Source organism: Panthera onca, chromosome C1, assembly GCF_046562875.1.
Source record: "Panthera onca isolate mPanOnc1 chromosome C1, mPanOnc1 haplotype 2, whole genome shotgun sequence".
Lineage (NCBI taxonomy): Eukaryota > Metazoa > Chordata > Mammalia > Carnivora > Felidae > Panthera > Panthera onca.
Window position 1 is genome coordinate 163,796,713 of NC_138346.1, and position 22,451 is coordinate 163,819,163.

Here is a 22,451-nt window from a genome sequence, read left to right on the forward strand (position 1 = left end):
ATGGTGGTGGGTACACAGGGTTGAATTATATTATGTTTTGTAACTTAAACATATATTACATATATTGTTTTATATGCATCAAATATGATATTGTAAAATTTCAAGCCTCCCTGACTTAATTATTTTCTCTCAAGTTTAAATTTCAATTCACTACTTATATTTTGGCTATTATTTGACAGCCTTCCTAATTTAGTTGCAGAGAAAACTTCTAACTTATAATGTCTGTAAAGAATTTATTTGAATTTGATAATCATACAGTAATATAAAATAGAATGCAAACTGTAATTCCAATTTGGTAAACAGAAACATCTCTATAAAAGCACACATAACCAGTATTATTATGTCATGGTTACAGTGAAATTTCAAATCTCACTTCTCTGACCTCCCTCCACTTGAAGAGCAAGAGATCAAGAAATCAGGCCTTTCCTGGGATCCTCCTCCCCAGTTACTGCTTGTAGGAGTTCCTTTTGTGGCAGGAAGGTGAGTGGAGACAAAGGAACCTTCCACATAACAGGAGATGCTCTTCCAATGACCTCTGTAATCCACGTTTTCCTTTTCTGCTGTGCACTGTCACTCATGCTGCAGTAGGCAGGTTGTTGCCTGTGCCACAGTCTGCTTCCATTACGTTGCTGTACTCTGAACCATGTACAGAGACCACTTAACAGTTTACTGTCTATCTCCTCTGGGCTCACCTCTTTTCTCTTTCTGGTTTGCAAAGAAGCATTCTTATTTTGTTTCTTAGAGCTGACTCTTGATGCAAGTTCCCATGGCAGAGTTGTTGGGGGCTCTTACTTATTACCAGGGCCCTCCTTCAATATAGGAAGGGGAAAGCTCAGGGAGTAGGAGACTGGGAGCTAGAAGCTGGGGCTAGATTGGGGGATGGTCAGCCATAGCCTCACCCTGATTCTGGATCCACTGATCCCATCTTCCTCCAGGTTCTGCTGTTCAATCTGCTTCCTTTTCCAGTATTCTTCTCACTTATGGTGATTTGACTTTGGGGGCTCTGTTATTTCCACTACTAGTTCAGGATGAACAGGACTCTTATTTCATCAGATAGATCTATATATACCTGAAATATGGCTTCTGGGCCCCATTGCAGTTAATGAACCTGTTTTAGTGTCCCTGACTATTCTATGACTATGGGAAGTTCCTGATTGCTCTGTGGAAGTTAGAAGGCTGTTCTACCCAGAGTATATAGAGGAGCTTTAAGAATGATGGTATCCAACACATCAACCTAATAGTGTCTCATTTCTGACCTGGCCCCAATAATACTCATCTGACCTCATTAAAAAAGAAAATGATGGTGGTGGGGGGAGAATATACCAAAACCACTAATCATGGTTTTATAAGGGGTTGAGATTATGGATGACTTTTGCTATCATTCTTACAGTCCTCTTAACTTTCTGAATTTTAAAAAATGGAGGGGTTCCTGGGTGGCTAAGTCAGTTAAGTGTCTGACTCTTGATTTTGGTTCAGGTCGTGATCTCATGGTTAATGGGATGGAGTCCCAAGTTGGGGTCTGTGCTGACAGAGCCAAGCCTGCTTGGAATTCTCTCTCTCCTCTCTCTCTCTCTCTGCTTCTCCCACTGTGTACATTCTCTCTCTCAAAATGAATAAATATTAAAAAATTTAATGGAAATATATTAATTTTATATTGACAAAAATAAGCCATGAAAGAGACAACAACAACAAAACCTCTGAGAATCTATTATGTTCCTGGAACTTTGCCCAGTATTTCCTGGTGGCCACTGCTGTTAGAAACATAAAATAATTCCTCCTGTTTAGGATTTTTGAAGTAGATATTTCTACTTCAAACCTCATTAGCATATTTACATTGAGTCTCAAACAAGCAAGCTTCTGTTCTTTTTATTAGACTTTCACATTGTAAGTTTTTTGTTGTTGTTTTTTTTTTTTTTACTTATTATCATCTTCTCTCCATATCTGTCTCTTTACCATGCCACACAAATGAATTCTCTAACAGTAATCTCCTACGTGACAATGCCTAGCTACAGAATGGAATTTATCCCCTTGCCTGCACGTGACATTGCACCTAGAGGCCTCTCATCAAAGCAAATTCTCTTATTTGCTCATTAAAAGTTGTTACATTCAGAGAAATAACAGCTAGTCCCACACATCTGACTAATAAAAGTCAGACATTTGATTAAAAGTTAATGACATAAGAGATGTGAAGTTCCATAATTACACTCCCATCTCTTCCTCCCTCTGCCAAGTAACTGAGTATTATCAATAAATAAAGGGTCTTAAAACAAATGCAAAAGAAATTTTTTTAGAGAGATTTGTTTTGTGACTAACATGGAAGATTGGGAGTTCAAAATAAAAAAAAATGTTTCTGCTCAAGTGATGATTTCTTAGATACCATGAAGCATAAGTTACAATATGTTTCTAAGTGTACTTTTACTATGTCTACTTTCAAAAAAGTAAACCTATCTTATTCATGTTTGTTGGTCCAAATATTTATAGTAACACATTGATTCCTAAACTATCCATGTGAAAGGCTTGCAAAATGATACACTTGACAGAATCAAAATTCATAGAAACATATAATGAATGCTTATTATAGATTCTCCTGCATAGAACTTTTCCCAAAAGCCTGTGAAATGGATGCCTTTGATGCCCTTATTTTATTGAAGAGGACACCAAGGATAGAGAGTGAGCTATATAGACTCAAAGGTACCCAACTAGCCAGTGATGGAAATGACAGTGAAACCTCAGTTGTCTGAATCCATGGTTCATATTCTTTCAACTAGTAGGCCATGCTACATCTCTTCATGGAAGCATGGGCAGATTGTAACTTCTTAACAACTGATTTTTAAACTCCCAGTATAAAATAGTTTTGTCACTGCTATTCACCACCCTTACCAATCTCTCTTCCTACATTATTAGTAAGTATCTACTTTAGAAAAGCCTGGGGTACATTAGATTATGTACTGGGTCATTTTGCTCTAATATTTGTGTTGAGGTCACTTTGCAAGCTGTCCTATCACAAAGTTCAGTGTATCCCAAACAAAGCAAACTTGGTGGTGCAATGAAGCAGGCAGAAGGAGGCTCTGAAGTTTACTTTTTACAGAGGCTCTCTCAGTTTGCACATGAAGTGGACTCTCAGAGCCTGTACGCTCTTAATACTAGTATTAAAGCTGGTGAGGTATCTTCACAAAAGAAATAGGGGATGGACGGCCAAGCCTAATACTGGAGGGAAGACAGGGCAGAGACTAATATATCTACAGCCAATGAGAGCTGAGTGGTAGCAATGCAAACAAGGGAGAAATGGTCAGTGCTCAAAAGGAGTATTGCCTGAGCCTAGAAAATTGACTATGGCTTCAGAACTCTAGCTTTAACACAAGGGGCAGGGTCAGCTGCAGACATCAGCCCCGAGGCCAGCATGTCTGGCAGGACACTTCTGAAAAACAGCCTGAGACCAGAGAGTCCCTTTCCCTCAGGTCAGAAAGACATGTAGCCTTTGCACATACCCAAGATCCATGTTATGAAGAGAAGCTGGGGAAGGTGAGAGGACACACAACAGAAAGAATTTTTATGCAAGGAAGATGACCACAGCCCAAAGGAATCTTGTAACTTCTTAAATCAGATGAAACTTTTAATTGCAGAAGAGTGAAAGTCAGCTTTTACCCTCAGTGAACAGCTGATAGAGGCTGGGATAATGGCCAGATTAGTTATGGTCAAAGCTAAACAAGCTAATTTCTTTGCACATTCAAGATGCAGTGCAAATCACACCCTGTAAACTGGCATTTACTGAGAATCCCTTTTTCCCATGCATTATCTCATTTAATTTTCACATAAGCCCTGCAAGGGAGGAGCCATTTTAATTTCCATTTTATAGAAAATGAAAAAGAGGCTTAGAGAGGTGAAGTGATTTGCACAAGGTCACATTGCTAGCAACACAGCTGGGAGAGAATAGTTGATTACTTAATTACATGTTTTAATTTAAAAATAGTTAAAATACATTTCAGATGAATTGCATTTTTGAAACTTGAAGATGTTCAAGTGGAGACTTCTGAATTAAAAAGAGTCTGCTTATAAAGGAGTATGTGCTTTCTAATTTGCATTTCAGATTCTGGTCTTCAGGCAAATTTTAAAGAAAACTTAAGTCCTGAAAGGAGAAGTCAGAATTTCTTTCAGTTTTGGTGGCAGTGAGATTGGAATATGTATTCATTAGAAAGACACTCTCAGTACAATTAGAAATAGAAGGATTTTAACCACTCCTCTCCACTAAGCATCCCTAAAGGAAGAAGTCCTCAAGGTATGAGCTTTGAGTTAATCAAGTCTTGCTTTAATTCTTGTTCAATTACATAAAAGCTGTGCAAGCTGGTGACCACTTTGAGCTCATTTCCATAAAGTTAACATGGCAACATAACAAATAAGGGTTAAGTGAGATAACATAAGTGACATGCTGAACTTGGTGCCTGCTACATAACTGGTGCTCGAAATTGTCAATTTGCATCTGTTTACCTATTCCTCTCTCTCTCTCTTTTTAGCGCATCTAATATTATCCGGTAGTCTGTGGTGTTCTATACAGTCAAACAATCACTTTATTTCCCGGATTCCATTTTGTTGTTATATTTAGCAAATGCAAATGTGCAGTTGGATAATTTAATACCTGCAGTTACAGAGACAGAGCAAAATAAATAATCTCCTGGGGTGCATTTATCAAGTTGAGAAAATGCATTCGCTTACCAGCTCACTGAATTCATTATTGCCTAGGTCAAGTCTTTCCAACTGGGCCAGTTTGTGCATTGACCTATAACAGATAGAGAAAAATACTATTGTGAGACAGTCCGTGACACATTGCTCCAAAAGACATTCTACCCACCCTCTGTCAGATTTACCTGGTTTTATAGTGCACAGAAATTGGGGTATTTTATAGAGAGAAGCAAACTGTAAATATAAAACAATATGCAAACTGTCACCTGCTTATCATATTTCCAAATGCCCATTATTGTTGGGAATACAGAGCTGGCTGTTTAACATAAATCTGGGAAGCTTGTTTAATGTCTAGACTAGCACGTCCACAACAAATATATTTTTAAGAATCACCACAGGTTTAGGAACCAATGAATAAACACGATTCTGAGCAAAGCATTCTAATACCCCACAAAATGGCCACAATTTCATCATCAGTATTCATTATCAACTTTGCTAAGTGAATTTCTGTTACAGACTATTGTATTCATTGTCTCCTGAAGATATTGTCTGGGATTCTGGCACCACCCTATGAAACGGCAATGGTAAAACCTTGGGTAGAGTAGGTGCCAAAGGTCAGAAGTATCCTCGCCCATGACACATGCAGTCAGCATTTCTTAAGCCATTCTCAAGTACAGTATACGGTATAAGAAAAGATCACATTTTTCTGAGTTCCAAGTTTTTATCTTCCCACTAACCAGAATGCTGTCCTTAAATCATGACTATACAGAAATTCTAGACGCTTCATTGGCTCAAATCTCAGAAATTTTAGTTCCTTTATCTTTAAAATGGCTACAGTAATTATCTCATAGCATTTTTTGAACATTAAAATACTACTGTAATCCAGACACTGTCAGGAACTCAGAAATGCAAAAATGCATGTACCCGTTTTCATTCAGCAGCTGTTATTGAAAGATGATGCACCAGACAATCTTCTTGGGTCTGGAGTACAATAGTGAATAAAAAGGGACAAAAACTCTTGTCCAAAAGCACTTTACATTGTAGTGGGGGGAGAATTACAATAAGTAAAATGATTAAGTAAAATATAATAATATATTAGAAGGTTATAAATGCTATGTAGAAAACTTCAGCAGAGGAGGTAGTACGAAGAATAGACATAGGGGGATTGCAATTTTTAATAGGGAGATCCAGATAAGGTCTTGCCGGAAAATGAAATTTGAACGACGCTTAAAGGAAATGAAGGAGCATGCTAGTGCATGGACCCTAAAGCAGGGACATGTTGCTTGCTTGAAGACATCCTAAGAGACCATGTATCTGAAGCAGAGTGAGGGAGAAAGGATGTAAAGAGATGATAAGAGAAGTTAATCTGAGGGCTTATAGCCCAATGTAAGATGTAGGCTTTGATTCTGTGTAAGATGGAGAGTCAGTAAAAGGTTTTGATCCAGAGTGTGAGTGAAGTGACTTATTGTAAAAGGCTATTTGTGATGGCAGGCTTGTAAACAGACTGAGAAGGACAAAAGTAGAAGCCAGGAGATCAAGTAGGAGGCTAATGGAACAAACCAAATGAGAAGAAATGGCAGTTTTGGACCAGGGTGGTGGTAGTGAAGACGGTGAGAAGTGGTTGGCTGCTGAACATATTTAAGATTAGAGTCAAATGTCTTGTTGCTGAAATATCTATGAGGAGCAAGAGAATGTAGAGTCAAATGTAACTACAAGTGTGCTTTGGTCTGAGCAACTACAAGGGTGAAGTTATAATTGGTGGGTAAGGAAGACAGGGTAGAACAGGGTTTTAGGTAGTTCAGAGATTTGGTTTTAAATGTTCTTAACCCCACCAACTCACCCACCCACCCCTTCAAAAAAGGTAAATATTTGAGGTGACGGATGTGTTAATTAACCAGATAGGGAGGACTCCCTTCATAATGCACATCAAATAATCACTATATACTCTGAATGTCTTACATTTTATTTGTCTATTATACCACAATAAAGTTGAAGGGAAAAAAAAGATGTCAAATTTGAAATTTCTATTGTAAAGCCAACTAGAGATGTAAAACAGGCAGTTATATACACAAGCCTAGAGTTTAGAGAAGTCCAGGAAAGAGAGATAATTTAAGCATGGTTAGCAAAGAGACAGCATCAGATCTTGAGAACATGAGATCATTAAGGGACTGCGTGGAGATGAGAAGAGAATAAGTCTAAGATGACACGAGGAAGAGCCAACAAAAAAGCCTGAGAAGTGACAAGGGACAATAGGAAAAAAAAAGAGTATAAAGACGTGTGAGTCAAGTAAAGAAAGTGTTTCAAGGTGATGGAAATGATAAATTGTGGCAAAAACTGCTGATAGGTCTGAGAACTGATCACTTGATTTAACAACGTGAAGATTAGTGGTCACTCTGGGAAGATCAGTTTTATGTTTTAAGCCTTTGCTAATGCTCTTCCCCACCCCCCCCCATTCAATATGTCATACCCATACACGTCTAAATATTACTTATTGAAAAACATAAATATGTTGATTTCCTATTATCTCTCAAGTTTTAGGGTTATCAATATGAGAGCTATGTTCATATTGCCAAGTAGTTCATAATCTTGAGATGTATAGCTAAGACAGTGGACAATGTTTACCAGTGAAGTAAATGTCATAGAAAATATATATGTGTAAGTTTCTAAAGAGCACAGGGAGAAGTACTCTCTCAGTGTTGGGAGTAAAAGGCCTGACTGACATTTCATTCTGGAGCATTGATCAGACTATAGAGTCAGAGGATATGGTCTTTTTTGGAAGAAATGTCAAAGGGGTGGGTTGAAAGAGATCATGGCCCATTTCAAGGAATGGCAGGTTCATAAAAATAATAAGAAATAATAATAAATGAGAAAATTGGTACGAAATAAGAAATAATACGTAAGCAAGGGCCGTATTATAAGCTCATCCATATCAAATCAGGGAGTTTGAGTTTTAGCCTGAAGGAGATGGAAGCCTTTAGGATTTAGATCAGATTTGTATTTTGGAAAGCTCACTTTGGCAGCTTGGAACAGTGAGAGAATTGGGGAGAGGATATGCTAGTAAAGAGGCCCAATACGACTGCTCCGAAATGCAGGTAGGATGTAACGGGGTCAGAAATAAGACAAAGGCAGTATGGATGACAGAGTGGGCAATGAGAGATGCTCTGGTGAAGAAATGACTTGGTGATGATGATGACTGATTGGGTGTGGGAGGTAAAGGAGAGGAGGGAATTTAAAATAGTTTCTGGATTGAATACCAGTGTGGGAATATTAGAATGGAATTAGAGAACAGTATTACGTGTATGTATGCATGTGTGTGTGAGAGAGAGGAAGGAGGGGATAGAGAGAGAGAGACAGGGAGAGAGACTGGAGCTCAGGTAAAAGGTCTTGACTGGAAATAAAAATTTGAAAAATAAATAAGTGATGTTTTTTGTCTATTCCACCTGAAAATTATCCCCCTTTTTTAACTCACATACCATTTGCTTTCTTTTTTATTTTTTTAATGTTTATTTATTTTTTGAGTGAGAGAGACAGAGAATGTGGAAGGGAACAGAGAGAGGGAAACACAGAACCCGAAGCAGGCTCCAGGCTCTGAGCTGTCAGCACAGACCCCGATACGGGGCTCGAACTCACAAACTGTGAGATCATCACCTGAGCTGAAGTCAGACGCTTAACCGACTAAGCCACCCAGACAACCCCCACTTGCTTTCTTGAATTGTCCGTTTTTCACAAGCATATGCCTCCTTTTTCCACTTAGATCTTAAAATATGTTTCAAGATGTCCAGAGGGGTCTGTGCGGGACCTCCATCAGTCCAAAGAAAGTTGTGAAACTGTGGCCAGCATTGTAAGAAGAACATCTGCCTCCCCTCTTGCCAAATCTATACCACTGAATAGGTGTTTCTAGGAAAGGGGATGGTAGTGGCTGGACCCCATGAAAAAAGAGTTAGATTTTCTTCTGAGCCTGGGAATATTGAGGAATGGTGAATTCTTGCAAATCTTGTTGCTCCACCAAAAGCCCAATAAGTAAATGATGAGCACCAAAGCCTTGAGAGCCAAGGTGAAGGGCCAAGTGGCCAGATGTGGCAAATGAATGAGAAATAATCACATGAGTAGCAGAGCCACATGTATTTGACTTCAGCATGGTGTAGCCTTGGGCAACAAATATTCTAGTGAAAACTACCATGAGCCTAAGACCAAAGGCCTTTGCACAATTTTCTGGATTCTGTGAACTCTATAGTTCTCACTGATCCCCAAGGAAATCATCACATAACCCTGAGAATAAGTATTTTTCCCAGCCTTAGTGGTGGAGAACCAAGACAAAATTAATTTTATTAAATGAAGAAATGGGGAGGTCTTTATACCCGAGTGTCCTAAGGCAAGTTTTATTAATTCTAGGATGTATCTTTTTTCTAGGCTAAATATTACTGACTTTTTTTTTTAAGTTTTAAAAATTAATTTATTTATTTTGAGAGAGAAAGAGAGAGAGAGAGAGAGAGAGAGAGAGAGAGAGAGAGAGAGAACACATGCTTGGAGGGGCAGAGAGTGAGGGAGAGAGAGATTCCCAAGCAGGCTCTGCACTGTCAGCACAAAGCCCAACGTGGGGCTCTAGCTCAAGAACCATGAAATCATGACCTGAGCTGAAATCAAGAGTCAGACACTTAACTGATGAGCCACCCAGGTGCCCCTGAATATTAGTGACACTTTAAATCAATCCTTGTATGTTAGGATTTCCAGGCCCCTAAATACTCTGGTTATCAATGTTTCTCTTCCAAAGCAGGGCCAGGTCCATATCTGGCAACTCTGCTTTTGTAAGTAAAGCTTTATTGGAGCACAGCCATGCCCATTTGTTCACATATTATCTATGGCTATTTTTACCCCAACAGTGGAATTGAGTAGGTGTGACAGAGATCATATGGACCACAGAACCCAAAACATTTCTTATCTTTGAGGGCCAGGTGATACTCAGAAATGAACACTATTCTCTAGATGTGGGCTGACCAAGAAAATGTGTAAAGAAACTATTATCTCTTATGTGTATTCAGTGTAGTTTAAGTTTGATTGCTTTCGTGAGGGGATAGCTAGCCTCTATGTCATCTCTAAGCATTTTTCTCTTCCCATCCTAGTCTTGGGCTACTGCTTCTGAAACCCTGGTTCATAAATTCATACCTAGAAATCATATTTTAAATATATAACATAGCTTCCTACCATTCCTTTGCCATTCTTCTGAATGGGCAATATTTTTTCTTTTGCTTGTTCTGGAACAATAAAAAAAAGGTTTTCCCATGAGGTTTTCTGAATGTTTCCTGAAGCTTATTTAAGTTCTGATACTTTAAAAATAGCATTTATTTTGTCTTAATTTTATCCATTTTATTTTTATGATCCTCCTTTCCATTAAAGTTTAATTACTGTCACCAAAGTTTCCTTCTGTCATTACATTCTTCTGTTTTCAAGTTGTTTTTCTAATATGATTTCTTACATTTTATAACTTTAAAATTATTACATTCTTATTTATGTTTTTTGAAGATGTCATTTAATATTATTTCTTACATTTTTACACCTTTAAAATTAACTGCCTTTACCCACAAGATTTTAGACAGTTCATAACACAGCCCACTGCTTTTCTTGTTCAGGTGCTAGTTGTTAAACTATAATCGTTCTGTCAATTGTCCAAAAAATGTTCCTTTTAGCTGAATGTATGTAATAGGTTTTAAATTTCATCAGGATAGAAACAAGTAAGACTTTATGAGAAAAATAAAATAGAATCCATGGTATTTTGTGTTAGTAGTGTTCTTCGTGAGTAGTCATTCATTCACTTAGTTTGCACTTTTTATGGCAGGCACCATGTGGGCATTGGAGTTACCAAGATTCCTGTGGAGTTACAAAGATTTCTGGGATTCAGGGTTTCTCAACTTGGCACTAATGACATTTTGGACAAATAAATTCTTTGATAGGAGCCTACTGTGGCATTGTTGAATGTTTAGCACATCTTACACAGTCTTTACTCGGAAAGACTTATTTTCTAAATGGGAATGACCTTTAAAAGAGTAATTACTTCCCAGGGTGGTAAGTGCCAAGGTAAACATATGTATACACTGCCATTGGAATTCAGAAGAAGGAACATCTAACAGTTTAGTAATTAGGGAAAACTTTAAGAAGAGGTGACATTTCAGTTGGGTTTTGGAGAACCTTGCAATATTTACATATATGAAAAGAAGCAATGAACATACAGAAAGAGTACATCTAAAGCTGAGGTTCTTCTGAGATTGTAGCTTAAGTCCAAAATTTTAACATGTGTCTGTGAAGGATGTGAAAGATTTTGGTCCCAAGTGAAGAAACTAAAAATTCCCATTGTAGTTTGTTGCAGGAAACCCTATTGTCCTACAATATAGCTGGGATACAGCTATCTTGTACACTGTGGGATGTTTAGCCGCATAACAGAAGCACTCTCTGCAGTCTTCATAACCAAAATATCTCCACACGTTGTCAATTATCCCCTGGTTGGGATGCAAAGTGGGGATGGGGAGTGGAAATTATCTCTAGGTGAGATATACCTTGATAGAGGAATACTTCAGACCTTTATCTCCTTTCTTTACTGATTAGTAGGAGGGTGAGCATCTTATCTCCATTTGTTTATGTCCTTACTCCACCAGTGGGTTCCCATGTGGGCCGTCCTTATGCAGTTCATGCCAACCTGCTTGAGGGATGCACTCATTTGACCATGCTCCTTATGTATGGTAAGCATATGTGGGTTTGGGGCCTATCTCTCCATCCCCACAGGGAAATCCAACTGGTGTGATTTCCCCTTACAAATGGCTGGCCTTGAAGACATGATCACCACCATAGGTCAGGGAGCAAATATTAGGACCTGGTCACAGATTTGGGCCACATTTTCTACCAGTAATACTGACAATTTGATCTTCATCTGCCTGAACCAAGTATCTTGCTGATTATTTAGATTCATTTGTAAGTTTGTCTAGTAATTTGATGGTGCAAGTTCCATAGTAATTGGTTGTATTAAATAATGTTTACCAACCTATGGTCATATTATATACGTAAAAATTGTATAAGTGTATAGTATTTCTATGATTGTCACTTTTATCATTGTTGTTTCTCTTGACTGTAATATTCTTCCCCTATATCTTCCAATAGCTGGCTGCTTTTCCTCAACTCTGCTGATAACATTTTCTCCTCATATAGTCCATCTCCATTACTCAAAATAAAACTTCCTTTGCACCTTCACCTTATATGTTCTTGTGTTTCATTTTATTCTTGATTCTTAACACTTAACACTGGAAATATTTATTATTTAATTAAATATTTCATTTAATCAAATGTTTAATACTGAAAATTAAAATCATTTTCCTTTGCTTACTAATTATTTTTCCCATGCTAGACTAACACCCCATGAGAGCAAGTAAGTTGTTAGTCCTGTTCACAGTGTAAATAGGTTTTCAGTCAGTGTTGTTTAATGAAGACATTCACCCGTGCATGAATGAATGATTCTTTATCAGTGAGAAGTTTGCATCTAGAATATTTACAAAGACAAACCACTCAATTTTTATCAGGTATCTACAATTAATTAACAGTTGCCAAGGAAGCAGCTACAATTAATTAGCAGTTGCCAAGGAGATATCCTGATAGGGCTGTTTTAATGAATACTGTAATGAATATACATTAGCTCATTTATTATGAACTATGTATGATGATAAAAGCAGGTAAGTCTGAGGTTCACTAGTCTCTGTATATCTAAATCTTGTGTTAAGTTGACTTAATGATATTTCCAATAATAGGTTTTTAAAAAATTCAAATGTTAAAAGAAATATTCTGTGACATATTTAAGTTAGGTTTTTGACTCTTTTGAATATCTGAAACATAACAACAAAACTATGAATGTGGAGTAGTTGAGGGCATGGACCCCAAATCTCCCCTCCAGAGCCTTATTCCTCTTACATGCTATGTCTACTTTTTGTTCCCAGTGAGATTGAGATACTATTTTTTTTTTAATTAATTGTATCTCACCTTTTCCTGTGCTTTGGCCACAACATTCAGACTACCTGAGTCTGAATCCCTATTCTACCACTCACTAGCTGTTTGATTTTTTTTTAATTTTTTAAAAACCTTTATTTATTTATTGAGAGAGAGAGAGAGACAGAGAGAGAGGGAGTGAGAGAATCCCAAGCAGGCTCTGCCAAGTCAGTGCAGAGCCCAATGTGGGGCTTGAATTCATGAACCGTGAGATCATTACCGGAGCCGAAATCAAGAGTCAGACAGTTAACTGACTGAGCCACCCACACACCCCAGCTGTTTGATTTTGAACAAATTAAAGCACATATTTGCACCTCAATGTTCTTATTTGTAAGTGGGATGATAATAATAATCCGTACTTCACAGAGTTGTGTGATTAAAATAGTTAATTTAGGTAAAGCACATAAATAGTGCCTGATAAATGGTAAACGCTCTGTAAGATTTAGCTATTAAAATAGGGAAGGTTTTCAGAGTTGGAAATAACTTCAGAGATTTTCTAGGTCAGAGTTTCCTAAAGTATTCTTAAGGATTTATAGGTATGGCATAATTTAAAAAAGATTTCAGATGGCCAGTGCATTTTGGCAAAGCTTGCTAAAAATGTTAAAGGCAGTATATCTTGAAATCTGGGACTGTGATACCTCCAAGTTTTTTTTTTTTTTTTTAAATAATTCCAGTATAATTAATGTACAGTTTTATATTAGTTTCAGTTGTACAATATCAACAATTCTATACATTACTCAGTGCTTAACAGGATAAGTGCACTTTTTTTTTCAGTTTATTTATTTATTTATTTTGAGAGACAGAGAGAGAGGGAAAGAGAAAGTGAGAGAACCAGCAGGGGTGGGGCAGAGAGAGAAGGGGACAGAGGATCTGAAGCAGGCTCTGTGCTAACAGCAGCAGGCCCAGTGCAGGGCTTGAACTCACACACCTTGAGGTCATGACCTAGGCCAAAGTCAGATGCTTAACCAACTAAGGCACCTGGGCGTCCCAGGATAAGTGTACTCTTAATCTCCTTCACCTATTTCAACCATCACCCCCCCCAACCCCCCCCCCCCCCACACACACACACGCACACCTTTCCTGTGGTAACAGTTTGTTCTCTATATTAAAAGTCTATTTTTTTTTATTTCCCTCTTTTTTTTTCTGTGTTTTGTTTCTTGAATTCCACATATGAGTGAAATCATACAGTATTTTTCTTTCTCTGACTGATTTATTTCACCAGTATCTCCAGTTTTGTTCTTCATTTTTAAGATTGCTCTGGCTATTCAAGGTCTTTTGTGGTTCCTTACAAATTTTAAGATCATTTGTTCCAGTTCTATGAAAAATGCTGTTGGTATTTGGATAGGGATTGCTTTAAATCTACAGATTACTTTGGGTACTATGGACATTTTAACAATATTGGTTCTTCCAATCCATGAGCATGGAATATCTTTCTATTTGTCTCTGTCATCTTTAATTTATTCCATTAATATTTTACAGTTTTCAGAGTACAGATCTTTCACCTCCTTGATTGTTTATTTCTAAGTATTTTATTATTTTGGTGCAATGGGATTGGTAAATGGGATTGTTTTATTAATTTCTCTTTCTGCTACTTCATTATTGGTGCATAGAAATGCAAAGATTTCTGTATATTTTGTATCCTGTGACCTTCCTGAAATCATTCATCAATTCTAGTAGTTTTTTGGAGTCTTTAGAGTTTTCTATATATAATATCATTTCATCTGCAAATAGGTAAAGTTTTACTTCTTATTGGCAGTATTTCTCAGGTAAAATATATAAATGTTCATTTTGATTCTCTAACAGATGAAACTAAATTAGACTTTTTTCTTGTCTTTGTGACCAAGGGACATTTACTTTTTCTTTCCTATAGGACGTTTCTCAGACTAGGAGCACACTTTGGAAAACTTTTTGCAGATGAGGAAACCGAGTTCTTGTCCATGAAAACATAGGCCTAGGCATATTTAAACACTTTATTTGAATATTTAAATTCGATCAGATCACCCTCATTTGTCTGCTTGAATTTCTGACCTTTTAGGCTCTGCATCTCAGCTCTCAATACTGACTTTAGATTCTCCTTGCGTTTATGACTGTTTTGGATGTAGTTCTCTGACCTTTCACATTTTCCTGAAAGACCATGCTATTTTTTGCCATTTGACCTTATGCACCACAACCTCAGTAAAAGGAAATGCTCACTTCTTACTAGAGGAGAATTGTGACTTATTCAAGGTCACACAGAAAGTTAATAACAAGGTTAAGAATGGTAGACTCATTCTTTTCCCAGCACGGGCCAGCCATCTACCAGTGGCCTGAAATGTTTGGATTGATCATTGCTTAAATGTGAATGCTTTTATGAAAAGCATGTGCTCTATAGCTCACCATAGTCTATGCCAGGGGCCAGCAAACTTTATCTGCAAAGGGCCAGGTTGGAAGTGTTTCAGACTCTGTGGCTCATAGGATCTCTGACTCAACGACTCAATTCTGCTATTGTAGTGCAAGAATAGCCACAAATGATAATGTTAACACATGGACATGGCTTTGTTTCAGGAAAGCTTTATTTACAAAAAAACCCAGGGATGCCAGATTTGGATCATAAGCTATAGTTTCCCAACTCCTAGTCTACATCACTCCTTAAAATCTCACATCTAGATGGCTTTATGGGTTTGTGATTTAAGTCTGGTCCCTAAAAATATTTAAGTTTTCAAAACCTTGAATATAGATATGATAGATAAATTAAGAACTGAGAACATTATTAGGGAATTTCCACTAGATAGCTATTTATATTAATTAACTATTTGAAATTCTCATTTTTTAGGGTACAAGCTACTGAAATCCAGGGACATTTGTTCTTAATACCGTCATTTTGATTGTGTTTATGAAATTTGAGTCCTTACTAGCATGCTATTACTTTATAGAATTTTCAGTTGCAAATCTGGAATAAGATTCCAATGGGAACAATGACGGAAAATGATGCAATATCTTGGTGCATCTGCATACAATGTATGGTTTTCTTTTTATCAGATGCAGAGACTTTATTTAAATGTACAATTATCCCTGAAGCCACATAAAGTTGGCAGAATTCATGTTTCCTCATAAATTCCCAGTGTAGTAACTTAGGATTGCTGACTCTCGCAGGATTCTGCCAATTTTTGGCCTTGGTTTATGCATTCCAGCTTTTAACTTGTCTTTCAAATGTGCTCAAACACTCTCTAATTAGTGGCTATTCATGGCACAAGGAAAGGAAAACTCTCAGTTGTTAATGTCCGATATTTCTCTCTTATTGAGACTTAGGGAAAGAAAATATTACCTTTCCACTTTTCTTAATTTGTGTCTTATGTTTTAATGAACATAAGTATTTTATAATTTAGACTTGCCGAGTTTGCCACATTTTCATGTTCTTCTCATTAATAATTTTTCAAATGACGCTCATATTATAAATTTTTGAAAAAAAATCATTCTTTACAGTGTAAGCAGTAAACACTAGAAGGCCCAAGACTCGACATTCTTTAAAAATGGAACTACTGGTACAACTTATTTGGAAGAAAGATAAACTTATTATCTTTACAAACCAGGAAAAATTAAAATATAGTGTCTGATGGCAGATACAGCATAACTTCTTTGATCAAATATTTTAATAAAAATTCTCCCTTGATTATTACTATATTTTAAACCCATGTCACAGCTACAATTTTTTATTCTTCATCTTTTCAATTCAACTTCCCCCTAAGAACAAGAACAACAAAATGCTAAACTGGCTTCCTGGAATCTTCCAGATGGATATGTAGCCAAACTAAACATCTATTACTTTGTCAAAGATATTGGGAAGACAATTTTTTAGACAAGTTTATTAATGTTTCTCAATTAAGATATTCTTCCCTGCAGTATTTAAGTTATTAGAATAAACATTTAAAATATATAATTTACATCAAGTTGTCACATATTTTGAGTATTTCCTTTGGAAATAAATTTTCCTTTTAAACATTCAATGTTTAAAGGTTTATGTTGATTTTATGATGTCTTACAGGAAAAATTCTCTTTCTTGTAATCATTTATCTCTACTTCAGGGCAGAACATGAAAGAAACATTCTCTATGAAGAAATAAACTCTCAAGTAGTCTCTCAAGAATACTCCTAGTTCACAGGGACGCCTGGGTGGCTCAGTTTGTTAAGCGTCCAACTTGGGCTCAGGTCATGATCTCACTGTTTGTGAGTTCAAGCTCCGTGTCAGGCTCTGTACTGACAGCTCAGAGCCTGGAGCCTGCCTCGGATTCTGTGTCTCCCTCTCTCTGTGCCCCTCTCCTGCTCGCACTCTGTCTCCCTTTGTCTCTCAAAAATAAACAAACATTAAAAGAAATTAAAAACAAATAATCTAAAAGAATACTTCTAGTTCATACAGTAAGGTATACTTGTCCAATGAAGTAAAGTGAAAAACGGAACCATAAGGACAGCAACTGGCTACAGGACAAATTCTGTACTGCTCCCTTTTTTTTAAAGTTTTAATTTATTTATTTTGAGAGAGACAGAACATAAGCAGAGGGTGAGGGGGTAGAGAAAGAGGGGAGAGAGAATCCCAGGCAGCCTCCATGCTGCCAGTGCAGAGCCTGATGCGGGACTCAAACCCACGAAGCCATGAGATCACGACCTGAGCCGAAACCAAGAGCCAGACACTTAACCAACTGAGCCACCTAGGCAACCCCACACTGTTCCTTTTAATGAACAGTCTCCTTAGAGAAGAAGCCTGCATTTCATTCCATTTTCTACAGTCTACTTGGGTTTATAACCAGAACTAATCATTCATTCACTCTTTACATGAATTTTCCCACTGGCCAAAATTATTGTGCATTCCTAACTCATGACAATGCAGCAAAGATGTAATTATACTTGTAAGGCTTTTTGAGCTCTTCATAGGGGAGAGGTGCCATATAATCAGGAACTATGACAATTGTCTCTGTGTATGGCTACCTGCTGGAACTGACACTTCTGGCTTGCACGGCAGCAGTCTGATCAAAATGTTATTAAGAACAGAATCAGCTATGAAGATGCTCATTTTCATTACCACATATTGCAACCTACGTTATGAGGTTATGGAGATATTTTGAATGCTACTGAAAAAATAGGCAGGTTTAAGCCGTTTTAAAACTCCTATTGATAACTGAGCAGGGAACACTAACGACAAGTTCCTTTACCAAGAGATTCTTTTAACATGCACTTGTGCACACACAGAGACACACACACAGACACACAGACACACACACACATGAACTTGATTCAGGCTCATCGTTTCCTGGCTATACTTCATAGAAAACTTTATCACTGGTTACACTGGGCTTTCCAAATACTAATTCATGTACTTTTACATAGATTTGGCCTTAGATTATTGATACCCTAATTGAAGTATAATATGGATGGATGCAATCCTGTTCCTAAGGTGCCAGAAGATTTGAACTTCAGAACAAAAAAACCTTTGGGATGCCTGGGTGGCTCAGTTGGTTGAGTGTCCAACATCAGCTCAGGTCATGATCTCAAGGTTCGTGAGTTCCAGCCTTGCATAGGACTTTATGCTGACAGCTCAGAGCCTGGAACCTGCTTCGGATTCTGTGTCTCCTTCTCTATCTGCCCCTCCCCTGCTTGTGTTCTCTCTCTCTCAAAAATAAACATTAAAAGAGAGAGAGAGAAAAAAAAAAGAAGATAAAAGCCTTTGAAATAATCAGCCAAGGCTGGCAACTGTTCCCAGACAACTGCCATTTTCCTCCCTCTTCTTCCTTGCAGCAGTATCCACTTTGCATCAGAGACTGAAAAGCCAGATAGTCCCTAGGCACACCTCCTTTGAAGTTAGGACATGAACTCATGACTCTATTTTGGCCACTAAGACAGGAAGAGGTGGAGGAGAAATTCTGGATTGATTGCTGAGGGAGATTTTGAAAAAAAATTTCCTCCTTAACTTAAAAGAGAGAGGTAGGGGCACGGGAATCCACCCCCCCCCCCCACCCCAGCCCCTTTATTCCTCTTTCTCTTGTGATTGGATAAGAATGTGATGTCTAGAGTGGCAGCAGATGTTGTGTAACCATGAGGTAACAAGTCTAAGGATAAAAGACAACATTCTGGGGATAGCAGTATAGAAAAATGGAAAAAAACCCAGGCCTTTGATAAAATCATTAAGTTACTAAAACCAACTTTGGAACTGCTTACCTTGAGACTTTGTTATGAGCAACAAATGTACTTATTATTCAGAGTCACTTTTACTCAGAATTCTGTTTCTTATAGCCAAAAACATTATTCCTACTACACTCATTCTACAATTCTAGTGTTTGGGGATCATGAGAGATAAAGTGCATTTAAATAATTTTAAAAGAAACAAAATAAACAGGAAAATATTTGCACAGTTTTATGTGTTTATCATAAAGTTAAAAAAACATTTCTACAAATCATTTAAGGTTTAGGATGGTTGATATTTTTCTTCCTGCATTTGACTTCAATATTCTAGTTTTCCATTTTGAGAATTCCATTTTCATAAATTATTCTGGTGTGATGCCTGATGTTTATAATTTCTGCTTGTCAGAAGCCATGACTGTGATTCTATATGTATTCTGTTTCTTTTACTTATCATTACTTTATAGTTTCAGGAGTCAGGTAAAGCTGTTCATATTTTTCAAGTCTGTATTCCTCTTCCTTTTTATTTTTATTATATCTTCAAAGAGAATTACTCTACAAATCATTTTCTCTAGGTTCAATTTCTTCTTAAAATAATCTTTGTGTCAGACTCAACTAGATATTTTGTTTTAAAGTTATCCCTAGAGAGTCTTCCCTTACCATTTGAATGCTAAAACCTACAACACTGGCATATATTTTTAAAAATTTTTTTAATCTTTATTTTTGAAAGAGAGAGAGAGAGAGAGTGTGAGTGGGGGGAGGAACGGAGAGAGGGAGACACAGAATCTGAAGCACGCTGCAGGCTCTGAGCTGTCAGCACAGAGCCCAGTGCGGGGCTTGAACCCCTGAACCCTGAGATCATGACCTGAGCTGAAGTCTGACGCTTAACCGACTGAGACACCCAGGCGCCCTGAACTGGTATATTTTTTGATAGTGTCTATCAATACATGAAAATAAAACTGGATTTTATTTAATAATTGGAATGATACTTTGTATATGCTTTCAGCTGCATACATTCATTTCAAATAGCAATTTGAGAACAAATTTCACCTAGGATGAATTTCTGGTTGGCCTTAACCAGGACTAATTTTTTTTCCCCACGGATATAACTTGACATAAAGATTATCATGCTAAAATATGATTCTAACAATCAGCACTTAGAAGTTGTGAAATACAATATAATAGGATACCTATCAGAAATAATGGACTATACAATAGAAATAACAATGGGTAAGAAATCTACCCTAAATGAGACCACTGTGAAATGTGCCTCATAATGAAAAATCATTTCAATCTAAGAACTTTAAAAGACACTGAAGTCTAATTGCATTACTTCTTATGGTTAATTATACTTATATAAAGTAAATCTTGCTTTAAAATAGTCATGAGTTCAACCAGTGCTTCCTGACATACTCTCAAGAAAAATTATATCTCTGAATCTGAATTTTATTAAGGAAAGACTAACTTTTTGTCAATGTGGCAAAACACTTAGCAAATTGTCCAAATAGGAAGAAAGGCCTAAGTCTTCATATCATTGTTACCATTGTGGACCAAGTAGTAAGTTTATTATCTAAAATCTTTACCTTTGTATTCTACTGATACTTCCTTTTATGAATTCTCTGTAAATTAAGATTTTAAATTCATTAACCAAATAATTCTTTCTTTAATGTAACAAACATCTATTGAAAACATATCAGATGTTAGCCTAAGGGCTGGGACTATGATATGATTGTTGCCTCAGGTAACTCACAACCCAATGGAATGATCATAAGAGCTTACAATTATTTACATTAGCTATGTTATTACTAGCTACATTATTAGTTACACTATTAGTTACAATTAGTTGTGTTATTACTAACAATAATAATGAATACTGTTAGTTTTTTATTATGTGTGTGACAGTGATTCAGGGATTAACAAAACAGACACAATCACGGCCTTGATGGAGCTTCCATTCTGTTAGAAAATTCAGAAGTAAAATGATTATGTAATTAATGTATTAAGCCTGGGACTCATGCTACCTAGATATCAGAATGCTATAAGAACTTGTAATTCAGGGTCTGACCTAGAGATGGCTTCATGTCAGGTAATACTGGAATTGGGGTTTAAGAAATGAAGAGTTCACCAGATGGAGAAGGCAGATTCCAAGAAGGCAGAAGGAAATTCCAAGCAAAGAAGATGATGTATAAACCTATGTGTTTAAAAAAATTAGACACGTTCTGAAATAGCAAAGTATATTCTCAATAAAATTCTTTGCAACATGGAGGGAATCAGAGGAATTGCTTCTTTCCTTAACGTTAATGCCTAAAGAAGAGACAGAAAGTTCTTTTTCAAGAGCAATTTATTCATGGAGGAGACTGGTCTAGAGAAGTATTCGCCTGTCAGGCTACAGTAGGCTATGTTCTGAGGGTGAAATCATATTGGACCTTCCCACCGTGAACAGCACCTCATTCTTAGAGATGGAGTAAACATCAGAGCCAAAATAAGAAGATGGAACACATTTTCCTTATAAGGAGAGGAAGGATAGAGTGTCCCAATAAAGCAATGATAGAAAGAACTTACCTCTTACTTATCTATTTCTTATTTTGGTGAATGTTACCACTATACTCCCTATAGCCTAAAATGGAAACTTGGAAGCCATTCAAAACATTTTTTCCTCCATTACTGTCCAAATTAGTCAGCTATGAGCACTTGTTTATGCCACCTCCATTATATGTCTTGAATGTTCTCTTTCAATCTCCTCTGCCTGACCCAGACATAGCTTCTTCATATCAGGTTATACCAGAATTAGGGTTTAGGAGATTAACAGTCTCTTAGCTTCTCTCACTTCCTAGTGTACTTACTTTTAATTAGGCGTTTGTTACTATTTTAGATTAGCTCTTCTTACTATCTGGACTATGGTAACCCCGGCCTTTCTAACAGCCTTTCACCAGTCTGCCTGTCTCCAATTTCAGCTCCTTCCAATTCATATTTATCATCGTTACCAGAATAACCCCTAAAATAATTTGGTGATGTCATATCTAGGTTCAGAAATCAAATTCTTTTAGGAATAGGTCTATGTTTCTCCACACTGCATTCAAGGAACCTTATACAGTTGGCCTTTGAACAACATAGATTTGAACTATGCTGGTGCACTTATATGTGGACTTTCTGTTTTGATAAATACAACACAGCATTTTCACAGCAATGCATTTTTCTTTCTGTTTAAAAATTTTTTTAATTAATTAATTTATTTTTGAGAGAGAGACAGAGAGAGTGAGTTGGGGGGGCAGAGAGGGAGACAGAGAATTCCAAGCAGGCTCCACACTGTCAGCACAGAACCCAGTGTGGGGCTTGAACTCACAAACCATGAGATCATGACCTGAGTTGAAACCAAGAGTCAGATGCTTCACCAACTAAGCCACCCAGGTGCACCTGTATTTTTCTTTCTTATGATTTTCTTAATAATATTTTCTTTTCTCTAGCTTACTTTATTGTAGGAATACAATATACAATAAATATACAAAATATGTGTTAACTAACTGTTGGCTATCAGTAAGGCTTCCAGTCAACAGTAGGCTATAGTAGTTAAGTTTTTGGGGAATCAAAAGCTATATGCAGATTTTC

General features: G+C 37.0%; 1 protein-coding gene across 6 annotated transcripts in view; it reads right to left on the reverse strand.

Moving 5' to 3' along the window:
• The window catches only part of LRRC7 (leucine rich repeat containing 7), a 561,274-nt gene that overhangs the window by 210,883 nt on the left and 327,940 nt on the right, over positions 1 to 22,451 (reverse strand). For all 6 annotated transcript variants that reach the window (XM_078451792.2, XM_078451793.2, XM_078451796.2 and 3 more), the window contains one exon: positions 4,711 to 4,774. In XM_078451792.2, the coding sequence (XP_078307918.1) occupies positions 4,711 to 4,774 (64 nt within the window). The remainder of the gene's footprint in view (positions 1 to 4,710; positions 4,775 to 22,451) is intronic.